This window comes from Talpa occidentalis, unplaced genomic scaffold (genome assembly GCF_014898055.3).
Source record: "Talpa occidentalis isolate TD23 unplaced genomic scaffold, MPIMG_talOcc4v2.1 talOcc4.9, whole genome shotgun sequence".
NCBI lineage: Eukaryota > Metazoa > Chordata > Mammalia > Eulipotyphla > Talpidae > Talpa > Talpa occidentalis.
Window position 1 is genome coordinate 95,789,412 of NW_023605305.1, and position 26,809 is coordinate 95,816,220.

The 26,809-nt window shown below is 45.4% G+C and overlaps 1 protein-coding gene across 1 annotated transcript in view; it reads right to left on the reverse strand.

Annotated features, from left to right (window-relative positions):
* ABCA4 (ATP binding cassette subfamily A member 4) overlaps positions 1-26,809 on the reverse strand; it is a 131,532-nt gene that overhangs the window by 11,555 nt on the left and 93,168 nt on the right. The window contains 19 exon segments of the mRNA XM_037500828.2: positions 1,215-1,356; positions 2,382-2,488; positions 3,565-3,627; positions 4,048-4,168; positions 6,638-6,767; positions 7,144-7,267; positions 8,751-8,898; positions 9,901-10,016; positions 11,577-11,760; positions 13,955-14,124; positions 14,379-14,453; positions 14,573-14,678; positions 17,488-17,520; positions 20,653-20,747; positions 23,483-23,669; positions 25,297-25,395; positions 25,868-25,935; positions 25,937-25,993; positions 26,650-26,807. Of these exon segments, the coding sequence (XP_037356725.1) occupies positions 1,215-1,356; positions 2,382-2,488; positions 3,565-3,627; positions 4,048-4,168; positions 6,638-6,767; positions 7,144-7,267; positions 8,751-8,898; positions 9,901-10,016; positions 11,577-11,760; positions 13,955-14,124; positions 14,379-14,453; positions 14,573-14,678; positions 17,488-17,520; positions 20,653-20,747; positions 23,483-23,669; positions 25,297-25,395; positions 25,868-25,935; positions 25,937-25,993; positions 26,650-26,807 (2,183 nt within the window).

Consider the following 26,809-nt stretch of genomic DNA (forward strand, 5'->3'; position numbering starts at 1 on the left):
AAAAAAGCATAAAGAGCCCAGAATTTGTTTGTAGTTCTTTCCCTGTGCTCCCCTCACTGAGACTGAGGTGGTAGACTCAGAGGTTGGGCTAGCAGTGATTCCTCTTCTCCCCTTTCTATGTCATGACATTTACTTGAATAAAGCTGAATTCATTTGTTTCAGTTTGTTTTCAGGGTTAGGATTTCCTTTCTATTTTCACTTTTACCCTTTCCCATTCTTATTGTGTGAATGTTATTTTTTGGATATATCAAACATTTACCTGCTTCCAAAAGTCAGAACTATACTAGGCCATCTCCTGAGAGGTGTGTTCTTCACTCCTGCATCCCTCTGTTTGATCACCAGTCACTGTTTTCAGATTTATCTTTCCTGAGTCTCTACTTATAAAGGTAAGCAGACATCTGCATGCTTTCTTATTTTTCCCACTTTCTTACATTAAAGGGGCATTCTACATGTGTTTTTTTGTACATTTTTTCACTTAGAAAGAACTCCCTGTTTTTTTTTTTTTAATAATTTACAATTGCATAAAACTTGATTGCGTGCCTGTACCATAAATTATTCACTCTTCCATGCCTGAACATTTAGGTAATTTCTAATATTTTGTGATTACAAATGCAGTGAAATGCTTCTTGGTCTTTCAGAGGATCATCACTTTATGCATATGCATTTTGTACTGTGGGAGGTGTTTGCTTCAGGGCAAATTCCCAGAAGTGAGATTGCTGGGTTGAAGAAAAAAGTGGGGCCTCCCTGGTGGTGCAGGGGGTTGGGCATAGTGCCATGGGGCTGTCTGCAGCCAAGTTTGATACCTGGCCAGACAGGGAGCTGCCCACATGGTGTAGCAGACCTCTCCTGTCTCGCCTGCTGCTCCACTCAGCAGTGTGTTTCAGTCAGTCTGCCTGTTCTGCTCCCTACTCTGTCTCTGATGATTCCTCTCACCTCCTCCCTGCACCTCTGGTCTGTACCAGTTCTTGTATGCATAAATAAATATTTTTTAAAAAAGAACAAATACATGCATGGTTTTGTGAGATATGAAGGCAGGGATTTTTTTTGTCTGTTCTGTTCACTGCTACAAGACTTGGCACATAGTAGGTGCTTGGTAAGCATTTGCGGATTGTAGATAGAGAGCATACTCCAGCTCTTCATCTAAGTAAATCACTCTCATGAGATCATCTGATGGTTTATCAATTTCCTAAATGGCCACAAAAACCATTTCTTACCCTCTCAATTTCCTCCGGTGGTATACCTCGAAGACGGGCATAGAGGTAGAGGTGTTCACGCCCTGTGAGCAGGTCATCAATTGCATCAAACTGAGGACAGTAGCCCATACTTTGATGAACCTCAGAGATGTTGGTTAAAATGCTGCAGGAAGAAGCAACAGCAATTAGCAAGTTGCTGTGATCACAGAGGGGTGATCACAGAGCTGGGGCTGGAGAAGCTTCTGATAACAAGATGAAGAAGCTGACTCTTCTCATCTCACATTTTGCTTGAGAAATGTGCACATTTAATAAGAGGAGCAGGTACCCTCCAAAATCCAAGGGACACACCAGTTTTCTCTTTATAAAATCTCCTTAGCCTGGCAAAGTCAATCATTAGCACAGAAAACCAATGAGGACTAAGGTCTCCAAAGCCCCTCAAACCCCACCTAGAGAGTTGAGCAGAGAAAGGGTGCTGTGTCACTGGGGTTCTTCATCTGGGGCCCCGGGGCTCCTACAGAGTCATAAATGTGCTCCATGGATCAGTAAATTCCCCCGAAACTGCAAAAACAGTGGGGAGGTAACAGGCACAATGGTGCATTTTTTTTAAAGATTTATTTATTTATACAAGAACTGGGGTACAGGTCAGAGGTGCGGGAAGGTGAGAGAATTCACCAGAGAGAAGGGAGCAGAACAGGCAGACAGACTCAAATACACTACTGAGGGGAGTGGCGGGTGAGACAGGAGAGGTCTGCCACGCCATGTGGGACTCTCCCTGGCCAGCCAGGAATCGAACCTGCACTGCAGAGGCTGCGGACAGCTTCACAGAGCTGCGCTCAACCCGCTGCGCCACCATGGAGGCCCACAATGGTGCATTTTTATAGGAAGAAGGTGCAAGTGTTCATCAGATTCTCACTGCAATCCATGCCCCGAAAAGATGAAGAACCACTGACTTAGTGCAGCCAAGAGCTCCCCAAGACTCCACGCGAACAGATGAATCTCTACAATCACAGTTCAAATAAGTTTGCCAAAGGGCAGTGTTTTGGATGTTGTGGACTGTGCTTGCGGGGAGGTCTCGCCCTCTGCACAGATCTTACAGGGTCTGATGCTTTCACCCTCCCTGTGCTGGGACAGGGACATGAGCCAGAAGCCATGAAAGACACCCTGGGGCAGGACGAGCAAGACTCTCACCTCTTGCCTGCTACAGTAGCATCACCTGAGGTCACTGCGGTGTCTCCAGTAAGCATCTTGAATATGGTTGTTTTGCCAGCTCCATTCACTCCCAGGAGGCCGAAGCACTGAGGGAGAACACAAAGAACTGCCTTGTCCGAGAGCTCAAAAAGGCCTAGAATGTTGGGTCCTGGGGCAAGTATGTGGGTTACAGAGAGGCATTTTAGACCTGCGCTTCCATTACAGAGGCTACCAGGCATGTGTGGCAAGGGCAGGCAGAACATGCCATCCCCAAACAGGCCACTATGGTGTAGGAATGATTTGATCTGAAGGCCACTGAGAAGCAGCAGGTACGAGAAAAACTCTTTGTTCTCCCCCATTTGCATAAATGCAGGATAGAAATGTGTAATTTATGTAAATTTGTCCCCAGATTGTCCCCCATCTCACCACTCTACTGTAAAGGACAGACACTAACCACTGGAGACAACTTTAGACCCTCATCAGCTTGGAGATGACACCACAGGAACTGCACAATAAACATCACTAACTAGCCTTTATCTCCCACTAGTTTTCCATATGGCAGCCTTCCTGCAATTTCCGCCCTACATACTCACAGTCCCTTTCCCTGTCCTGTCACTTCTCTGAAAATGCATCATTCCTTGGCTACTACGGCACAGAAGCCCAGCTCTCACCAGCCCTGAGTCATTCCTCTCTGATACTCTTGTGTGTTCACAACATACAAGCTAACAAACTTCTGGTTTTCTTTTCCTTTTTTTTTTTGTTTTTCTTTTCTTCATCAGTCTTTTGTCAGTTCAATTTACAGAGCCCAACCCAGGCCCTCAGAGGGTAATAGGAAAGAGAGTTTTTCCTCTCCTATAGTTGCTACTGACTGCTGGAAACACCTTATTCAAATTGACACGTGCTGTCAATGGATTTTGAAGATTTAGAATGAAAAGAAAATGCAAAGAGCTCATTAATAATGTGTCATTACAAGTTCAGGTGATAACATTTTAGATATACTGGATAAGAGAAATAACTAAGATTACCTTCATCTGTTTTCTTTTTACTTTCTTCATGGGGCTACTAGAAAAACTTAGATGACCTATGTGACTTGCATTTGAATGCTCCTGGCTAGTGGTGGGGGAAGAGACATACAGAGAGCTGATTTTCTGAAGTCCTTTCATGTGTGGTCTGGAGTACCCACCTCTCCAGGGCGGACCCCCACACAAAGCTGGTCCACCGCTGGGTTGGAGGTTCCAGCGTAAATCTGCAAGATCCAGAGAATATAGGATGAGAACTGAGAGCAGGGAGGGGGAAAGAGTGAGTGAGCAAAGAATATTAGGCAAAAGCTATCAACACAAGAAGGGTACACTGATAGGGGTGCTCAGAGAAAGGCTCTGATCCCGAAGAGTACCCTTTGAGCCACTGGGCAGAAACGGGGAAAGGTGCCACTGGTGCTTGCTGGTGTGGCTCCCGCTGAGGCCTCATGTCTCTCTAGGTGAACACTGGGGAAACCACATTGGAACCAGATGTTCTTAGAAGGCAATTTTAACTCAGCGATGATAACTCCATTTGAAATTAGGAAACTAATTCCTTGCATGGACCACTTATTCTACGGAAGGCAAATGACAGCTTTGTGACACCTGCGGGTCTAACTGGCACCTCCTCACTACACCTGTTCCCTTACCTTGGTCAGCTCATTTAGTCTTAAGATATCAGTTTTATTTCCCCCACTAGTAATTCTTTGTCTTTCTTCAGCCACATCATCATCTTCTTCTATGACTGATCCTTTAGTGGGCTCGGCCATCCTAGAGAAAGGAAAGGGGACAGGACTGGGGTGGTCACGCATCCCTGACACTGTCCTTTGTGCTTACTTTCTTCCCTCTCTGGGCTACTGCCCAGCCTGACCTAGCACCCCCCAGGCTTGAATTCTCAGGACAGCCACCAGGCGGAGAGCAAGCACTCATGTCCAGCGCACTTGAGTTATGTCTGATGTTTGACATGTCTCTGAATCTGTCAACTTCACTCCTTCAGCCACAGGACAGGGAGCAGGTATCAGTGTCTTCCTTACAGGAATGTGGTGAAAGGGAGCTTGGTACAGGGTCTGGTGCAAAGTCAAGACTTAAAACCTGGTAGCCATCATCATCACTGAAATACCCTGTTGATGGTAGACCCTGAGTATGCAGTTGCACTAGCAAGCAAGCCTCCTATTTCTTCATCAGGTCACCCAACATCCCGACCCTTTCATGTTTCCCCATCAGCTTTAGGTTTAAGCCCCAAATCTTCAGCTGGAACCCCAGAACCCTGCAATCGGGCCCACCTACTCTTCCCAACTGTGCTCCCACTTATCTCCTACACCAGCCATTTGGTCTACCCTGTCCCTAGCTCAAGGCTGGCTGTGCCTAACTTGCAACCAGTGTTGCAAGTGCCCCAGTGGTCTCTTCCTTCTGATCTGCCAAACAGAATCCTCTCCATCCTCCCATACCCAGCCTCTTCTCTGAAATCTTCCCTGACCATACTGATCTAGAGTCTTCCCTTCTCCCCACTACCATATACAGTTCATAACTAAGTCCTGTCTAATAAATTCCGATGATTTAGTCCATCAACCTATTTTTCTCCATCTCCTGATGTCCCACTCCTGTCCAGGCCACCACTGTTGCTTGTCTGTGTGCACGAATGGGCTCCTGTCTGGCCTCCTAAGTCACTGCCCTGATTAAAGCACTGTGACAGCTCCCTAAGCCCTCAGCTTTAAGTCCCAAGTCCTCACCCTTTCTTGCCCCCCACCTTTCTCAGCCACCCATGTCATATCCTCTGCCTTCCTTTCTCCAGCCTCCTCTCTCCTGAATGCCTGTCAGTGCAGACAGGGTTGTGAGCTTCTGGAATCAGAAACTGTCATGCTTCTCTGGTTCTCTTTCAGTGCTAATGCAGGCAGGGCTCACTCAATTGTCGAGGCATCTGACTTTGAGGCTATTAAGTTTGTTTTGGTAAATAGCTCCTTCCCCTCCCACAAAGCCTTTAAAGATGTGGTAAGAGCCACAGAGATGGGCTTGAGGTCCAAGCACCCTGTGGGCAGCAATTACTCCCACTGTTTCCCATCACCAGAACGACTGCCTGATCCTGCCTTTCTATTCAGAGGGTGTTGACACCACTTCTCATTCAATCCTCACAACCCTGTGAGTAGAGAGGCAGATTCATTTCCAACAATGCAGGTCCCGTGGATCAAAATCTAAAATACAAGACCTTGGAATTTCTATTTAAATGTGACCAGACTTGCCTGAGTGGATGAAAGGATAAGAAACAAGACACTGTCCAGGAAAGCTTGTCCTGAGGGCCCAGTGATTTGCCATTCAGGCTGCAGAATTGAACCCAGTAAAGGTCAAGCTGGATCGCAGAAGGCCTGCCTTCGGGAAACTGAGTGCCCACAGCAGAATGAGGCAGGACCTGGGACAAGAGCCCCAGGAAGAAGGGCAGGGTTGATTGGGGCCACTGCTGAGCTGGTCGGATAGAATGAGGTGGCAATCACCTCCCTGCACCCCACGGTCACTGCCTCTCCCCACTTGGCTCTCCTCCCACATCACTCCCTAGTACCCCCTCCTGCCCTGCCCCCACGTTAAATGAACATTTATTTTAGTTCATCAACCTATTTTTGACACCTGCTGTGTCTACTTTCTCATGAATGCAGAGATGTAGATCTATTTCTTAGTACTTTGAATACCCCTTAACCAATGTCATTTGTGATGTTATCCTGTTTAACTTGAATAATTATCTATTGAATAAATGAGGAGGATTAAATATAATAATTTTCATCAAAACTAATAGAATCTGGGCCTTCCTGGTGGCACAAGGGGTTAAGACACAGCCTATGAAGCTATCAGCAGCCACTGCAGCACAAGTTCAATCCCCTCAGCAGTGTATTTCAGTAGATCCACCTGTTCTGTTCCCCACTCTGTCTGTGGTGAATCTTCTCACCCTCCCCCATACCCCTGGCCTGTCCCCTAGTTCTTGTATGCATAAATAAATAAATCTAAAAAATATCTAATAGAAACTAATGATATATGGTATTTAAATATGTGAAAGATGAGATTCTGCACAAGTTTTAAGGTGCCTATTTCAATGTGTTTCCCCTTCTTGCATTATTCAGACCAAACTGGGCTCTCAGGATGTAAGAAAACACGCTGGAGTAAAGATCAAAAGAAAGGCGACGACCCCAGAGTTGTGAAGCTCAGACCATGGACATGTGCAGGGAGCTGCCCTGGCACCTGTAGGGAGAGACATACCGTCCAGTGAGGAAGAGGTGGCGCTGGATGAGAAGCGTGAGGAGGAAATACACCATGCCTTCTGCCGCCATGGCTGCCAGGTTCTTCCCAATCAGGTCCCACTGGAATGGATTTGAAGAACGCTCCTCACCTGGGGAAGGAGGCCACGGGAAATAAATCCACTCCACCTGCCCCAGCTGCCCTGAAAGATCTGGTTCCACTAGACTTAACTCGAGCAGGCCTTCCGCACAGGGCTAAGTGAGAGCCAACCGCAAGGCTCAACTTAACTCCTCAAGTGGGAATGTGGAAAAGTAGAAACATGCCCTTGACCTCTCATCCTGTGAAGTCCCTTCCTCCATCATGGAACAGCAGCATCCCAGTCCCTCCCAGGTGGCCGGGCAATCCCAGATCAGTCAGGGGTCCCCACCCCACTCCTAGCTGCAGGGCTGACCTAGGAACCCCCACTATAGCCCTCCCTGCCTTGGAGTCCCCAGACATACGCTCTACCACCCCCAATAGCCACCTACCAAACTGAGCAGAGACGTCTGTCACAGCCTGACTCAGTGCCAGGTCAATGAGGCCCCGGCCCAGGCAGAAGTGGGGGAAGATAATGAGCAGCTTCCTCAGGCCAGCGTTGAATCTGAGCAGGGTCTGAAACTCAGGAGAGCAGGACAGTTGGTATCAAGGCCATACCCACTGGCTCTCCTGAGCAGGGTGGGCCTGGATACCTTCCTGGGGCTGGACAGCAAGAAGACAGAGGGGGCCCAGCAGGAGGACTTTTTTAAGCAGATAAGGGAGTCTTGGAGTGCTCACAGGAGGGGCTTCTTAGGCAGCCTCTTCTACAGACTTACCATGCCCAGGGCACTGGATGTCTATGAGGAACTTCCAAGTTGCTTTCATAAAACCCTAGCTGACCGTGGGCACCTGTGGGACTCTGGAGAGAAGTGGCTCTCCTGTCATCTACTAGGGGGCCCTCACTGCAGACTCACTTTGAAATTATACACTTTGAAAGTTCTCCAGGGTATCTGTCAGCAGAAGTGTAGCCGCTGGTGGGATTGTGACCTGGGCTCTCTCTTCCTTGGTACAGCCATGAGTTGTCACTTGAGACAGGGGCTATTTCATGGGATCTCTCTTAACCCAGCTTGTACCAAAGGGGAGAGAGGCCCTGAGCTTCTCCCAGCAGTGATCTCAGCTCCTCACTAGGTAGCTATGGCTGTGAGTGGCTGCTGTCACCAGCAGAAAAGGGGATCAGGTAGACAGATGCTGCAGAAACCCCCAGTTTCCCTCAGGTCCCAGGGGCTGCTGTCACTACCCAGTTGAGAGGACTGACTAGGTGAACAGCAGGTGATGGACATGCCTTGCCCACGGACCTTCCCATCCCAGTTGGTGCCCAGTCTGTTGAGTGGGGGAGTTTAGGGGGGAACTTCTTTTCAGTGCCTAGTTTTGCATGCTGCCTTAGCCTTGGAGTGTTGGGCAGAACAATGCCCAAGAGGGAGGAAGGAGATGCCAAGTGCCATCAACTCCATCTGACACATCCTTAATCCATCACCTCCTTCCTGTTTAGTTTTTACACCTTCGCTCACATCACCTCATCTGACCAGGGGGACATCTAGGGTGTGGCTGGGACAATAGGACATTAGCGCTCATAAAAATAAGTCATTTAGGACCATACATTCTTAATCCTGTCACCAAGATGTACTTTTTGTACAGCACTTATGTTAGTAGATTATGATTTATGTAAGAAAGTGGGAGATATATATCTGACATGAATTCATTACCTACATGTGTATACTAAAACTAATATCCAAAGTCTCCAAGGAAACCTTCTTAAAGGAGTAAACACATCTAAATGTTTAGGATCATGGTAGGTTATTTATACCCTGCAGAATGAGCTCAGATAACCATGATTCTCAGGGCACATAAATGAACAATTAGCTCAAAGCAAAAAAGAAGGAAGGAAAGGTGTTAAGAAGAAAGGATAGAATGAGTGAAGGAAGGATGGAGGGAGAGAGGAATTATAGTCATTTATATTCTAAGTGTATGCAGGCAAACACTTGCTCATGGCTCTGCTTGGCTTCGGGTATTCTCCAGCATCCTAGTGATCAAACAAGGAAGCCAAGAAAGTCATGCTTACCTGATCATTCTCAAATAATTCCAAGATGAAGGTGATGGCACTGCTGTTGATGCCAATGAAGAAATTAGCACAAGACAAGGCCACATAGGCTGTGTTGGGGACATCAAACAGGAAAGATGCAAGGTACATCATGGGGATGACTGCCCATCTGTGTGAAATGACACAACTTGGTGGGATGGAACTCGAATTTCCATTTCACCTGCTGTACCCTGAGGTAGAACGCATTCCCCTCACACCAAGGTGACACATTTAAACTGGCAGGAGTCCTGGGAACCAGAGCTAGGTCATCCCTTGATCTTTGCTTCTCATCTTTAAATGGAGATACTAACACTTGCCCTGACCACATCATGGAGTTTTGTGAGGAGCAAACGTGATGGCTTAGAATGTGCTTTGCAGATTAATAAGCCTTAAACAATGTATGGGAGGATTCACCCCCCTGCTATGCTTTCTGCTTCTGTCTGCATCAGCTAAGCAGAGCTGTGTTCCCAACAGGCTTGTCTCCCCAGTCCACAGGGGCACATGCACCACAGTCATGCTAGTTCCTAAATTCTCTGTTTCCAAGGGAGATGAGTGGAGAGCATTGCTCTGGCAAGACTCTACTATGCCAAAGGGAGGGCTAGGTATCATTATTGCCATGTTCAGATGGGGAAACTGAGGCCCAGGGAGGGTGAATGACTTTCCACAGTTATGGATATAGTAGGTTGTAAACCTGGATATAAAGTTGCAAGATTTCCTCTATGTTCTACTGTGTCATCTTCTGGCCCTACCTCAGGATCAGCTTTTCAGCTGGGATCTTCTACTATGTGCAAGTAACTCTTGGTCAGTACACACTGAGATGGAGAGATTGGCCACAGAGGAATGAGAATCATAGCTGAGTGAAGGAATATGGGGATGAGCAATTCCCAGACTTGGGTCAGGCCACACTTCAGATTCTGTGAGGCATCTCCATCGTCCCTTAATATACGGGGCCTCAGGAATACCTCCATGTGTGAGAAACAGAAAGATTCCTGATTTTCAGTCTCAGCCCCTGAAGGGGATTGAGCTAAACTGGTGCCAGCACTGCCACCAAAACCCTGCTCTCCTGTCAGGGGAGCATGCCCCTCCCCTGGTTCCTTTTGGGTGGCCTCAATTGATGACCCAAACAACTCACCCATACAGCATCAGCAGAGCTACAAGGGCAGGAAGGTGGTCTGGAGAGGAGTAGGCTTTCTTCTGAAACCTGATGAAGATGCCCACCACCAGGGAGGCGCTCACAGCATAGTTCATCTTGAAGAGAGGAGAGCAGAGCCAGGATTTGACCTCTCTGGATCGGTTACCTGTTTTGTCAGGTGAGGGCTGGCTCAGCTCCTCTGGCACATGTGGTCTGGGATTCTGACTCTACTGTCTGATTAAGTTCTTGATTAGCAAACACATCTTAAGCTGACCTTAGTCCCTCTAGTCCTCTTAATCTACCTCAGCCCCATCTCATGCACAGGGAACCTTCAGGCTATCTCTTTTGAAAGAATGAATTTTAAAATTCTGTCTCATCTCTCATGCACTCTTTCTAATTGGTCATGAAATCCTGTTAATTCTACTTTCTAAGCATTCTGAATTCAGAAAAAGTTAAAACTAGTCTTTGGCCTTGCAAAGCTCACACAGATGACATGCTTTCATCTCCTCCCATTTGTCCCTTCCTATACACTTCAGTCCTAAAGCTTTCAGTTGGGACAGACGTGGGCAACCATGGTGGGGTTGGGAAGTAGTCACAGTGGTCCCAAGCAGAATGAGAAAGTGAGAAGGGTGAAGAGTGCGTCCCACAGTTCTTTAGGAGATTGAGCTGGTGGGGGTGGGGGTTGTCAGAGAAGAGCAGAATGAGGAGGAGCTCCATGCAGGGGAAGCTGCAGCAGGGAGAGGAGGGAGTCCATGTTGGGGAGGAGGTAGTGATGATAGAGGGGACTTACTACATACAGTTCTATTATTCAGGTGGGTAAATAGAAACCAATTTCTCACTCAAGGAATTACTAGAAACCAGAGTGAGCCCGGTGGTTTTGAATTGGAATGAGAGGTTTAGAGCACCTGATGTTCAGTAGACAAAAATGTATGTGTAAACCTGTGCATATCTACACCTGTTCATACACACATCCCAGGCCTCTCCACTAAGGTGTGGGACCTTAAGGACCCCAGTGGCAGTGAACATCTCTAACAGCCACATCTTGGCTTCTGAGAGCATTTTCTACCAAAAGGAGCCATCTCCCTGGGGAGATGGTTGATTCCCAGCTAGGGCTGGGGAGTGAGCCTGGAATGTCTTGCGTGTCAGAGGGCATGGAGATGCTCACACTGAACAGGGACACACATCAGGGAGACAGGCGGCAGCTTGAAGGGACCCCACTGGCCCAATAGGATAAATTGAGCATCACTATAAATAATAATGGTATTGGATTATAGTCTATCAACACAGAAACCATACAGGCATTAATAAATAAATGAACAAAGGGAAACCTTGCTAAAACCTTGTTAAGACACAGATCTTCCCATAGCATCAGCTCCATGCCCAGCAAGGCCAGCCTCATGCCTGCAGTACGGATTTATTCCATGGGTCTGCAGACCTCCTCAGTGTAGAACTCCTGTTCGGCAGTTGCTGAATTTCACATCCTTCCCCAGCTTGGGGGTCCTAGTTTTGTGACTTTCTAAGGAGGTATCAGGGGACAGCAGGCACAAGACTCTCGGCACAGCCCCTTTCAGCAGCCCTGGCAGTGTGAGAGTCCCACCTGCAATGTCCCCTCACAGCCGACACAGGCGCCCACACACTTTGAGCCCAGGAAGTCAAGGGAGGTGCCGTGACTTGACACTTAGGATGTCCCAGAGAAAGTTGGTCAGCCAGTAGGTAGTGGGGCTGACACCACTGACAAACTGGAGGTGCTTGGCTTTGTTCACCCTCTCCTGGATCAGATAAAGGACAAAGCTGGCTGGGATGAAAGACATGGCAAAAACCACGCAGATGGCAATCAGAGCATCCACTGAAGTGGTCAGCCTGCAGCAAGACGGGGTATAGGGAGAAAGAGGTGAAGGAAGAGGACTAGAAGCAGGAGAAGAACAAAGTCCAGCTCTGGGAAGCTCTCATCCAACCCCAGGTAACGGCCTCCAGAATCCCCTTCCCTTGCCCGATGCTTGTTTTTCCACTCAATTGTCTAAATCAAATTGGATCAAGGTCAAGTGGCTATTTGGAGAATTTCTGTTCATGTTAATATTGACTGTTAAAATAAATGTTACATGGACTATTGTTCCATGTTAACATAAAAATCTAGAAAAATTTTATTACATTTTCGAATTATTTGTTGATGGTATATAGAGATGGACTTTTATATTAATTGCATAAATTGCAATGTTCTTATTAGTGCTAATAATTTGTCTCTAGATTCTCTTAAATTTTTGTAAGTAGATAGCGATATAGTCTATGAAAGTTATTTTGTTAAAATAAAGTTATTATCGGGCCTCCCTGGTGGTGCAGGGGTTAACTCTCAGTGCTATCAAGCAAGCTACTGCCAGCCACTGTGGCCTGAGTTCGATCCCTGGCCAGGGAGCTACCCACATGGCACAGCAGACCTCTCTGGTCTTGCCCACTGCTCCCCTCAGCAGTGTATTTCAGTAGATCTGCCTGTTCTGCTCCCCACTCTGTCTCTGATGATCCTCTCACCCTTTGCATCTCTGGCCTGCACACCATTTCTTGAATGCATAAATAAATCTTCAAAAAATAAAAAAATAAAGTTATTATATTGTTAAATAATGTTTTCAAGATGTACATCACAAACTGGGAAAATGTACATAATAAATTTAAGTGAAAAGAGAACAAGACAGTTACAGAGCAGTGTGGCTCTATTTGCCTTTCCCTGGATCAAACAGGAAGGAGGCATCTGACTAAGGGTTGTGTGGAGGCTGAAATCCACCTTGAACCATACACCATGACTCCTGGTGTGGGCAGCACCCGCTGGAGAAAGGACCATCCTTTACCCACAGAGGGACCACACGTGCTAGTCATGGCTCGACAAAATTACAGGTAGCACAATCCACACAGAGAGTCAGGACAGGACAAATGACTGGAAGGAAACACACATAAATGTCTAGAGGAAACACCCCATACTATGTAGGGTTCCAGTTAATAAGTTCTTAGAACTATATACTTTATTTAATGAATCTATACTATTTTATAACCACGGAGAACCCATGTTTCATATTTCAGATTCAAAAGGCTTGGCAGGAGGTACAGAAATTTGGCTGAGTCAAAATTAACCTCCTGCCTTAGGCCCCAGAAGTGTCCAGAGGGAGCCCCCAAGGCGCCAGGGCCCAAGTCCCAGCAGACACAGGCATGTTCAGTAGCACGCTGAGGTAGCCACACCGGGGCAGGAAAACAAGGACCCTGACAGCCTTCCAGAAGACGTTTGCACTGGGCCTTCCCTGGTGGCGCAGGCAGTTGAGCACAGCGCTGTGAAGCTGTCCACAGGTTCAATCCCCGCTGGTCATAAGAGTCCCGCATGGCGCGGCAGACCTTTCCTGTCTTGCCTGCCAGCTGCTCCCCTCAGCAATGTATTTCGGTCGTCTGCCTGATCTGCTCCCTGCTCTGTCTCTGGTGAGTCCTCTCACCCTCCCACGCCTCTGGCCTGTGCCCTGCTTCTTGTATAAATAAATAAATAAATCTTTAAAAAAAAGAATTAAAAAAAAAGGAAGTTTGCACTGACAAAGGACTCCCCACTAGATACAGGCCTTGCACAGAGCAAACATATTACAGCATGCAGAGACTGATGTCCATACTGCCTGAACCTGTGAGCAGGAGCTGAGGCTTGAGGAAGGTGAGGAACTATTAGCATCCCCAAATCCTGACTGTCTGTGGGAAATGACTGGAATCTGAGGTAATTACTGCTGGAGTGAAGAAAGACTCACTGAACTTTCCTGGTTCCTGGCAGTCATTTTGCATACTGAAAAGGAGAATATTTGTATAAGCTCCAGGAGTAAGTTGTTATCAACAGCCAAAAGGGAAAGGAACCAAAGATAAACTTACTTTTCAAACAATGGCAGAGGGGGACTGTACAATGGTTTGGTAGACAAAGCATTTGAAAGTCTGACGCTCATCTGTGCCATTCACCCAGCAACTCATGTCAGTGAAAACCCTCTCCAAGGCCCACAGGGTGGAGTTAAGAAGGAAGCTGTGAAGCTGGGGCCCGGGGCCTTACACTGTGATCTCTGAGAGCTGCTCCTTGGTCAGGTTCAGGGGCTGGCTGATAGCGGTGATGCCATGCTCCTCCGGGTTCCTGTCCTTGTGCAGGCTGGCCCGCAAGATGGCGTTGTGGGCTACATTGAGAAAGCTGGCCAGAGCATGCCAGCCTTTGTTGTTAAACCACACCTAGGGGAAGGCGAGGCTCAGGTTGTGCTACAGGTGATGAGGAGAGGTAACACCCGAGTTACTGCACTAACAGTGATCTAAAAAAATGAGCTGCAGGAAAAGGAATGTGAAGAGGAGGGCTTGGCAGCTGCAAGACATTCCACACTAGATTTCAACAGGAGGGATGATATTTTTAATTAAGCTGGGGAAATAAAAATTAAATTGCCAGTTTGCGTGAATTTTTAACTCTAGGTCAGGTGGGGCAGGGCCAATACCTTAATGTTGTCTTCAGTTTCTAGATGTTGCAGGAAAGCAGACATTTCTTTAGCGGCCTCTTTGGTGATGGGACCCTAGAAAATCAACATAAACAAGAAAGAGGGTTGTTTTTCCTCAGCGCTCATGCTAATTTCTGTTTCTTGGTATCTGGCAAGTTGAAAATTCTAGTGAAATCCCCAGCCTGTTTACATACCCCGCTCACGTTCATTAGCTGGCCAAGGTCGCTTAAAAATCCAACGAGTGCTTCCCTGGTGATGGGGATGACTGGGAGTTTTCCTCCGATGGAAATTCCTCCGTACCTGAGGAGGGGACAGAAGTCCTCAGATCAGTGATATGACTCAGGGCCTGGTGCACCCTGCTTGCCAGCAGTTCTCCTGGGAGATGTGTACTTTAGGGGGATTGTCGGCACCAGCAAATGACGTGGCTGCACTTTACAAAGCTACTTTTTCTCTTTTTTCAAATTTTCACTTTATTTATTTTCCCTTTTCTGTCTTTTTTTTTTTTTTCTTACATTGTTGTTGTAAGGTAAAGAAAATGTCAGGCTTTTCTGCCCTTCTGCCATCAGGATAGACGATGGATCCTTGTCCTGAATGCATGCCTGATGGCGGGCACCTGGAATAGGGTGTGGGCATAGGTAGATGGGATTCAGCTGAGCTAAGACTGTGCTTTTAAGGGCGGCGTCACGGGGACGCCAGCAGAAGCTGAGAAAGAAGCCGATGAGAGAAGCAAAGAAGCAGAAGCAGAGAACGCCAGAGAGCCCAGAGAGAGTGCGGATTTGCTGGGGGCTGGGAGGACTGCCAGCCTCCCGGCCCCCCAGCACCCCGGCCTGCCATATGCCTGGTGAACCCCAATAAAAGACCTGCAAAAAACCGCTGAGGACTCTGACTCCTCCTTTACTCGGTCTGCATGGGATCAGAAAACCTGCACAGTGGTCCAGTCCTACCCCTACAGTTGTTCATTTTTGTACAATATTTGATTTCTCCCCTCAGATGTAGTGTCTGTAGTTCTCCCCCCACCACGGCACCTGTGATCCATCCCCACAGTCCCTTGTGCTCTTCCCTCCCCTGTTTTGACCCTCTTCTTTCCTCCCCCGCCCCTGCCCCTGCCGTATGACTCAGATCTAAGGTCAACTTGCAAGTTTTGCCTTTTTCCTGATGCAAATCAACTTTCAATGCTTCCTCTCTGCCTCCAGGATGAAGTCCTGATCACTTCTGATCCCAGTCTCTGAGCTCACCTCTCCAACTGCACACCTCCTGCACCCCTTCCCTTGAGTGGCATTTTCTCTCCCTGTTGAATCACTTCCAGAGCACCCCATGACTGGGCAACTTCAACTCATCTGTCCTATGTCATCTCTTTAAGTCTTACTTGACTCTCCCCCCAACACCAATGAATGATTCTTTTTGCAGATATTTCTGGTAGCACTGGGCTCAGCTTAACATAACCAAGACAGTATTACTCTCCTCTCTCAGTGCCTCTCAACCCCGTCCCGGCCCCAGGTAGACCTGCACGATCTCCTGCCTTCACTCTACTTCTAGCTTCTTAACCGGGATCTAGTCTTGGGTGTCTCTTCCTGGAATCCATTGAAGGACAGGCTTCCCCAAGTTGCTCGGAACAGGCTTTCCACAGATGTTATCACTTTGGCATGCAGCTTGATTATTTTGAGTTAAAGCCAATCAAGACCCGCAGGCTCACAAGAAACACTATGATCTAGAAGAATGAAAAGTGGGAGTATTTCCCAAAATTAGGATTATTATCAGAAATAACCTTTCTAAGAATTTATCTATATAGCAGGGCAAACATCTTATTGCAGAGCATCTTGTCATCATTAAACAAATTACCTTCTCATCATGTGAGTCTTCCTCCTTTCTCCTTAAAGCTCCAGACTTCCTGTCCCATGCATTTCTTAGCTCAGCATATACTTTCTCATTTTGTCCCACTTACCCTAGAATCTATATGCATGTAGATTCTCCACACATATGAAATTAATTCTTTTCTTCTGTTAATTTGTCTGATGTTAATTTGATTGCTGGACTAGCTTAAGAACTCAGAAGGGTGGGGGAAATTTCCTTTCCACCCCTACAGTAGATTCCACCTTGTTCTAGAAGTCTAAACAGCCTGCTGCTCTCTGACTGAAAATCCTTCAAAGGCAGGATAAAAGCCAAAATTCTTAATAGAACAAAATTAGTTTGCTGGTTTGGCAAAACAGAGGAGGAGAGCTTTATTTTTCAGAGGCTTCAAATTGTCCCCCTGATCCTTTTCTACTATGCTTCCCTCTAGGGCGAAATTCTGAAAGTGGGATTTCCCTTTTATGATTTAGAGTCTACCTAGGAAGTCAAGTCAACATCAATTCTGCATTCTAGAGACCACTTTCCTGGGAAGCCCAAGGCTGGCTTACATCTAGCATATCCCTGGAGGAGACTCCAAATCTCTGGAACCACTTGAGTCTATGGCATGGCTCAGGAAGGGGCTGAGTCTAGGGAGTCGGACACCAGAGGCTTAAAATGAATGGGCCAATGAGTGGCCAGAGCTTAGGTTCCAAAGCCTTTCATGCAGCAGCCTAAACTATTATGCTCTGTGCTATGGAGTATAACCTCCCTTGGGCTTTAGAACTTCCCTTGGGTAAAAATGCTGTAGAACACCACCTTCTTTTTATGTTCTTAAGATCTACTGCTGAACATCTTCTGGTCCAGGGTGTCCTTAGCTACATATCCTTCAGGACATGTTTTGTGAATTTCTGAGCACATGTAGAACAGTCCATCCATGTGGCTTTAAGGTGTGACTTTAATGTGCAATTATTTTATTTATTTATTTATTATTCAAAGATTTATTTATTTATTTATGCAAGCACTAGGTACAGTCAGAGGTATGAGAGGATGAGAGAATTCACCAGAGCCAGAGTGGAGAGTAGAACAGGCAGAGTGACGAAGTATGCTGCTGAAGGGAGCAATGGGCTGCAGGAGAGGTCTGCGCGCCATGTGGGACACTTGCCTGGCGGCCGGGGATTGAACCAGCACTGCAGAGGCTGCGCACCACCGGTGAGGCCCTAATGAACAATTATTTTAAATGAATCCATTTTAGATTTAAATTCTTAAAGAAATAGCTTCTTACCTCTGTTCATTGACCCAGAATTTGCTCTTTAGGCTGAAAGTCAAAATGAAACATATAATGAATGCCACAAATACAGTAGTAATGTTAACATTCTTTCCCAAACATTCACTGGGGTGTCTCAGTCTTCAAAGGACATTTTGCATTTCCTGATAGCCAAGCAATGAGGAACACCCTCATCCAGGGCAGAGCCTGAATACACACGCAGAGAAAGGACTGATGTTTTCCACCACTAGCTCCCTTAGTCACATCCATATGCTGGTCATTCTGGGTGGCCTGTTTGTCAGGTCGTTTGTCAGATCAGTGTGTCCCATCTGGACCTAGAAAATATGGCCATGACCATGCCAGTGTGGAGGGAACACTGCAGCTCTCTTCCACCTGCACAAGTGAGGCTCTAATAACCACCTACTGTTCTGGGAATTGTTCAATAGACAGGGCCATATTAGGCCCACTATGCTCCTAAGACAAAGTGAGTCTTCTCTTGCTGCTTGCACTCTCTCTGAAACTCAGGAGAGGCTCATTGTGATACACTCAGAGTTCAGAACTCCCAAGAGCGGATGTTACTCAGAGCTAAGTTTGTGGAGGTTCCTGCAAAAGATAAGCTGCTGGCTTATCCAGTGTGTGCCTGTGCATGTGTATGCATGTTAGCTTCTTAGTAGGACTGCTAATAAGTACGTAAGTACATACATTTGAATGAACTTTACAATATTGCATACAATGGAGCAGGTACTAACTCTAGACTTCATAATTCAGACCCATGAAGTATCATTGTCACCAACTATCAAGCACAAAATCCATAAAATTCCATATTACAAATTTGCTGCTAAGAATAAAGTTCATAAAGGGCATTGTTATTGCATTTTTTGTATAAATTCTATGCACTTTGCTTTTATTTTTGTGCTTAGGTGGACTTCATTTTACTAACTGCTCTCTTGGCCATGTGTTCACCATCTGCAGTTAACTCGTTAACTGAGTCCATTTGTCTTTTGTTCATGGTCTGAAATAGAAAGCAACTAAAAGTACTGCTAAAATTAGTATGTTTTTAATGAAAATTCCAGAGCATGTGGGGTCTGGATCAGGGATCCCTAGGATCCCTTTTCTGTAGCAAGTTTTTGTTAAGGTGCTTGCTCTGATGTGGGCTGCTGAAGCCTGTTCCATCCTAGGTTGGGGCTGGTAAGAGCATCTGCAGAATGAGAGAGTAGGCACTTATAGAGGAGCTCATTGGTATTTGAAAGGGTAGTGATGATATGGATGATAATTTACAGAAGGTGATTGTATAGTAAACCCAGCTAACCAGGTTGGGTTCATTTAGACACTGTCACTTTGCCTTTATCTTATCTTGATCTAATTTTTTTTCTTTCTCCTCTTTTGCATCTCGCTTTCCACCTTTTGCTTCTGTCATTATCCTCTATCCTTTTCTCCTTTACCCCTCCTCCCTCTAAAATTTGTCTCTTTTATAACTATTAAAAAATAAGACTGCACTGCTGGATCAGTTCAATGTCTTCTTATTTTACTGTGACTAGTACATGGGTTAGACTTTAAGGCTGCTTGGCTTTCTATCCCAGAAGACAAGAAGAACTGCAAATTAAAAATAAATCTAAGTTTGCATCTTAAGGGAACTAAAAGAAGAAAAAGCAAAATGAAAAGTCAGTAGATGGAAGAAGATAATAGAATTAGAGAATAACAAAATAGAGCTCAAAGAGACAACCCAAAATATCAGTGAAATAGATTAGAAGGATTAGCTTGTTAAAATGACTATACTGGGACTTCCCTGGGCGCCACACTGTGAAGCAATCCGCAGTCTCTGCAGCATGAGTTCGATCCCCGGCCAGCCAGGGAGAAACTCACATGGTGCAGCAAACCTCTCCTGCCTCTCCCACTGCTCTCCTCAGCAGTGTGCGTTGGTCAATCTGCCTGTTTCGCTCCTCACTCTGTCTCTGGTGAGTCTTCTCACACCCTGCATCTCTGGCCTGCACCCCAGCTCTTGTATGCGTTAATAAATAAATCTTTAAAAAATAATAAAAAATAAAATGAATATACTACCTCAAGTAATATATTCAATGCAATGCCTATCAAAATCCCAACTGCATTCTTCACAGATATAGAACCAAGAACTATAAAATTTATTTGGAACTATGAAAGATCCGTGATAGCAAAAATATTCCCAAGAAAAAGAACACAAATGGAGATCTCATATGCTCCCAACTTTAAAATGTACCACAAAGCAATCATAATTAAAACAGTTTGGTATTGTAATAAAAATGGACACACAGTTGAATGGAAGGGAATTACGGGTCCAGAAATAAAACCACACGCATATGGACAACTAATTTATGACAAAGGAACCAAGAACTTACAATGAGGAAAGGAAAGTTTCTTCAGGGGCAAAACTGGACCAATACATGCAAAGCAATGAAACTAGTCTATTATGTAACACTATATACAAAAATTAATTAAAAAATGGATTAAAGACTTGGATGTAAGATCTTAAAAATGGGATATATAGAAGAAAATAGACAATATGTTCCTTTATATCAACCTTAGAGATATTTTTGGGAACTGGACTTCCAATGGCAAGAAAAACAATAGCATTTGTAACACATGGATGGATCTAGAGGGCACTTAGTGAAATAAGTCAGACAAATACCAACATATGTTTTCACTCATATATGGTATATAGGGAAAACAAACAGGTGGGCTAACTAAAGAAAAAATAAACTTTGGACTATAAGACAAGTTAGTCAGTTTGGGGAGGCTGGTAAATTGAATAAAAGGGGGCAACTGGTATGGTGAAGGATGGATTTGGATATTTAGCAGTGAACTTAATGAAGTATGTACCATGTGGAATGTCAGTGATGCACACCTGAAATTTATATTAGGTTATATATTATTTATATAACATAATTTATATTACATTATAATGCAATGTTATTTCAATACAAAAAATGACTACTTGGTTTAAATGAAAGGCAAAAAAATATATCTTAAGCTGTATTTTACTTGCATATACCTTAAATGCTTTTTCTATTGCATGAAGTTTTCAAATTAGGAAAAAGAAAAAAGTTCATTGCTCTGACTTGATAAATCATGACAAGAAATTATCTTCTGTTCCTAGTTCATACTGTGTATAGGGGGCCAGGTGAAATGTAGGAAAGGGTCTCTCCTTACCTATATCTTATAAGAGCAGGATATGTTTTCACCAAGAAGTCAGAGATGTTCCTGTTGGTAAGGTCCTGCAGGACTTCAGTGCTGCGCTGTATTCTCTGAGACAATAAGACATTCATTTTAATTACTTTGGAATCTGAGGCACTCCAGTTTCTGAAACTGCTTGTTCTTCTCCAGAAATTATATATGGGCTTCACTGCTGGGAAAACTCTAAATTTTCAGCGAGTTCTGGGTCTTCCTAGTTCCTGCATCAAAGATATGGGAGTCATCTCTGATCCCTCTCTTTTCTCCAATTCATGGACAACATAGAATAGCTCTGCCTCCAAATAAATCTCCAACCCATTTGCATCTCTCTGGTTCCACCACTACCCCTTAGCCCAGGCCTCCATCTAAATCTCCCTTCAAATTGGTCTCCCTGATTCCACCCTTAGCTCTTCAAATCCATTCTCCACCCAGAAGCCAGACAGAACGTTAAAAATTTAAATCAGAGACCCCCACCCCCCAGTCACGTGGCTAATCACACTCCAGTAAACCCTAGGATCATATATAAATTCATTACCGAGACTGATGTGGCCCGCATGGTCTGGGCCTGCCCGGCTCTCTGAGCTCACCTGCTGCCTCTGCCCCCTCATCCCTATCTTTCCACCTATTCTCCCAGTTTCTCAAATCAACACCTTTCATTCCCATTATAACTTAGCACCTGGTTGATCCTTTGTCTAGGATGCTCTACCTGAACAACCTCACATGGCTCCTCTTTATTATTCAAGTCAGCCCAAGTTTTATTCTTCAGAAAGTGTTTTTTATTTCTAGTCACTCTCTATCATCACATACTAGTGTATTATTTTCACATCATTTCCTTCTGAAGGTTTTCCCTATTGATCTGTTTACCTGTGTGTGTGGGTTTTTTGAGCTTTGTTTACTTGTTTTTTCTGTTACATAAATTCCATGAGCAGGGGCTTTCCTGACTAGTTACCTATGTGTCACCAGCACCCAGAAAAGTGCCTGGCATACAGCTGAAACAATAAATTTGTGACCAGAATGACAGGATCCTACAATGCACAAATCACTTTCAAAATGCATCCAGGACTGGGAGTGAATCAGACTTTGAAGGAGTAAAAAGTGATGATCTTGGCCACCAGGTGGCAGTATTACTTAAATTTGGGAACTCGGCGCTGAAGAGGTTTCTGGTCTATTAGGAAGCTTGGGTATCAAGGGTGCCACCCAGAGGTAGCGGAGAGAATTTTTGGTGTCCTCAAATCATCACCCACCACACAACTTTGATTTTTATTTACTTGTTCCCCTCTCCCTTTTCCCATCGTACACACTCTCTTCACCTTGTTCCTCTGTCTACCCTAGGAAGAGAACTAGACACCACGGAATGCTTACTGTGTGCCATCTAAAACATTAACTGTGTCAAATGTTTTCTCTAGGCTATATCCCTTAATCCTTCTACTCTTATGAAAGTTATTACTTTAATTATAGGCAGCTATAAACAACTTTGCCCTCTCTGTTTATCTCTTCTTCCATTATGTTGCCTGGAAAGTATATTGTGCCATCTTGACCAATGAGGTTCATTTGAGCCTGTTTAAATTGGAGGACAACAAAGCAGATCATCATGGACCACTGACATAAACTTATACATGAGAGAGAAAAATTTGTGTCCTATTTTGCTCACTATTAGCAAAACTGTTAGTCATCACTAACATCAAAACTGTTGCTCACTGTTTGTCATCACTTGAGTTGAATCTAATTCTAAATAGTATAAGTTTCTAACCACATGATTTCACTGAATGGCCATATGATGCTACAAGGTCAGTATAGTTTTCCCCAGCTTATAAGTGAGGGAATAAAGACTCAGAGGCCAAGGAACATACCATGGCTTCCCTTCAACCCCCATACCACACTGTTTCTCTGGGAACCATTCATTCATTGGCAGATCTTTCTAGAGGCCCATATCAGGCCTAGGTCTGTGCAAGTCAGCTGGGAGGCCCTTTGTCATCCTAAGACAAAATGAGACTTCTCTTGCTGCTTTCACTGTCTCTGAAACCAGGAGAGGCTCAGTGTGATACATTCTGAGTTCAGAACTCCCAAGAGCGGATGTGACTCAGAGCTAAGTTTGTTGACGTTCCTGCAAAAGATAAGTTGCTGGCTTATCCAGTGTGTGCCTGTGTGTGCTTGCGCACGTGTGTGCATGTTAGCTTCTTTGTAAGCCTGCTAATAAATACGTAAGTACACATGCATTTGAATGGACATTGCAACATTGCTTATAATGGAGAAAACTTGAAGACTGACATATCCAACAATGAGAGATTAGTTAAGTAAATTAAAGTAAATCCAAAGAGAGGGTCAGTAAGCAGGCAGGCATGAAAAATGTTGATGTAGATGCGTATTTATTGACATGGACAAAGTCTTATGAAATGCTATGAAGTGAAAATAGCAGGCTTCAAGACAATGTTTTGAATACAATCCTGTTCGCATAGATAAAACCCAAATGTTGTTGGTGGTTACCTCCAAGTGATAGGATAATTTTTTCTTCTGAATTGTGGATTTTAAATTTTTCAGTGATGAGCATGAATGATGTATCTAATTTTTCCACATTTAATAATATTTTCTTACTAGATTAAATAGGGAGTGTTAGTTGACAAGGAAATTTTGGTCAATGACCTCCTCTGCATGGCAACCACTAGGCCCCTGGGAGGCTCCTCTGAGAGGACAGGGGTCAGCATTTAGTCCCTCTTTGAAGTGTCAGATTCAAATGTTAGCTGGCTAGAAACTTATGAGACCCAACTAATTTTCCCCAGTACACAATGGTTTCCCCTGGAGGGCTGAGTACCTCAGGGGGTGAGGGTCCTCCTGCCCCCTCAGGGCACTCGGGGAGCATGGTGAGTCTCTCTCTGGTGCTGCACCAGCAGGAAGGTGATGGGTTGTCTGATGTCCACTTTTGCTTCTGGAACAGGTGGGTGATGTGGGGGGACACAGAGGGTATTTTCCAGGGGGTTGAGTTGCCACAGGGGTACTCCCTCATGGAAGACAAGAAAATATTTCACCATCACTCCCAAAGTTAATAAAACCTATGGAGATGAGAACTAGTGCCCAGCGCTTTACTTTTTAGCTTTTCCTTCCTCATAAGACCCTTGCATTTTCCTCTTCTAGCTTTAGTTTCCTCCCCAGCGCTTTAGTTTCTACTCAAAAAAATCAATTCTAGGATTCTACTGGTTGACTAAGTGGGGCTGGGGAAAAATTATCTAGTTTGTGGATGGTTTTATCTCCCTTTTTCCTTCTGGTGGCTCTAGATGTTGAGAGAAGATATGAAAGAGGAATTTGAAATTAGCCCATTTGGGCCCTAATCAGTAGCTCTGAAAAAGACTGAATCAGAGAAGAAGTTAAAATTATATTGAACTTTTGGGATTCTTAGTGGATTTCAAAGGGCCTTTATAGCTCCTTTCTTTATACTTACAGCAATAATTGAGTTGGCCATTGGAATAATGTGACTTGTAATGAGAAATACATATTTGGACTTTAGCCACTTGTGACACAGAGTTCCTAAGACCCTTGGAATTTCCTATGATGAGAGTCACAAAGGGGTCTTTTGTTATGTTAATGTGGTGACTTTTGGTAAACACCTAAGGATGGGGACTGGTTGACAGTGGGATGAAGTATGTGACTAAAGGTTGGGACTTTCACTCCCACTTCTGTGGAGGGGAGAGGTTTGAAGAATGAATCCATCGCAATGGCTAATGATTTCAGTTAGGATTAATTTAGAATAAGTAATTGGCTCACTTAGTTAAGTTAGAACAATCATGCCTATGTAATGAAGACTCCATAAAAACCCAAGAGAACAGGGCTGGGAGAGTTTCCTGGTTAATGTGGAGACCATGGTGCTCTCAGAGAGGCAAGGAAGACCATACTCTTCCCATATCTTGCATCTCTCCAATATGGCTGTTCCTAACTTATATTCTTTTATAATAAACTAGTGACATAGCAAGGAAAATGTCTGAATTTTAGGAGCAGCTCTAACAAATAATTGAACCCAAGGACTGAGTTTTAGGAATCTCCATCCATCATCTATCCAGTTGGCCAGAAGCATAAACAAGTGACAACCTGAAGGTGGGGATGGGGAGTGGAAGTGTTTTGAAGGACTGAGACCTTTTCTCCAGGTAGAAAATGTCAGAATTGATTGAATTGGAATAGCCAACTGGCAGCCTAGAATTCCCTGGTGGTGTGGGAAAAAAATCCCTTCCCCACCACCACTTATCATAACTAGGTGCAGAATTAAAGCCATGCTTGCATCAATGCCATTCTAGGTCCAATTATATAACAGCACGTGCACATCTCTCTCCTTTCTCTGTTCAAACTCTTTTCCAATAAGTTGTGGGAAGCAGGTATCAAGTCACTATGAAACTTTCGATACTGAGAATTATGGAAAATATAGAGTGCCCAGTGATGCAGAGGCTGCCCAAGAGGCAGTGAACATGCTTGCACACCAGCCTTGGAGAGGCTGAGTGAATGCTGGTAGAAGATAGGGAGTATCTGTATGATGCAGGATGGGACTGGGATGGGGCACCTCCCAACCCTGCTATCCCGGGACCCCACCACCATGTCTCCAGGGCAGCTGCTGAGGTGGGCGCAGGGTGTGCAGGGACTTACGGAAGCCAATCTTCCTTCATGCAGCGGTTGCCGAAGCCTGGCTTATTGAGGAGGACATCTGCAAGTGCTGTCAGCTGCCCACTGCCCGGCTGGTCCATGCTAGACAGAGTGAGAGGGGCTTACTGGATGGACATGGGGCTGGGACAGAGGGACAAAAGCAACCTACGCACAACTCAAGAAGCATTTACTGATTGGCTGCTATATGCCAGGCACATACACGAGGCACCTCTTGTAGATAGGTTGGCTCTGGGTCCCCTGCAAGGGGGCAGGCTCTCCAGCCACACCAGTGATCTCCCGGCACATCACATCTGCACCTCAAAAAGGTGCTTTCTCACTCACTCAAGTTACTTTCTCTTTCCTCATTCCTGATAATCTCTGTTGTCCACATGATGTCACCTTTCTGGGCAGCTGCAGCTATATTAACTTCCTCTCTGAGGCAGCCCGACGACCCCTACCATGCTGGTGTCTGTCCTGGGTAGTGGAAAGGGCAGGCTCCACCCAGCAGCATGCAACCCAGGAACCCCACAAGCCACGGCAGTGAATGAGGAGCTCTGGGGAGATGTCTCCGCACCTGAAGAAGGTATACTGCTGCCCATACATCCAGGGGTGGAGGGTCAGCGCAGGATATTCACCAAAAGGATTGGATGATGATGGAAAGGGTCAGAGCCAAACACACAAAAGTGGCTGGGAGCATAATCTGTAGAAAAATAAACATGGGCCATGGTATACAGTCGTTAACACCCCACCCACGCACCCACCCCCACACACATAACATACACAAATTCTTTTAAACGTTTCTCCTACAGTCTCATAAACATGCCCTGGTGGAGAAGATCAGGCTTCTGGGGAACATTCTAGGCAGCATGCACAAAGGCAAGATGTGCCAGAAAAAATAGTGAAGAATGGCTGAATTAGGCCAACAGTGAACAATGTTGAACACTGAAGTAGGACAAAGTTCAGTCAGAGGTGAACCAGAGTTTCATCAACTGAATAAAAAAACATAAAAAGGAAAAAGAGGACAGCACCTTCCTGTGTAGGTTCACCTCAAAAATGAATGAAAACATGACTTTTACCTTCCCCGTAAAAATACAGACAGTATTAACACGGTCACTATTATTCCATTTTCTCTGGTGAGGCTGAACTTACAAAGAAGCTTTGTGTTACCAAGAGTCAAAATAAAGATTGGCAAGGAGGAAACGGAACAGGCAGGACCTCAAGAGGGAGCTCGTGACCATGTTTGAACCTACCAGTGGGACAAAACAGGGGGAGGTGGGTCCGGCAGGAGTGGGCATGCCAACCCCGGTGGGGGAGCAAGATTGCACAGACTAAGAGCCTGGCCCGGGCACTGCCCACCTGAGCCAGGAAGTCCTTGTGGCTGCGGATGGAGTGATGGAGGCGCTTGACCAGCAGCGCTTGCATATGCTGGAGGACCAGCCGGGCCCCTGTGTTGCGTCGGAGCCACTCCTGTGGATATGGGGAGGGCCGGCCCTCAGGGGCAGGAGCTGGCTCCACG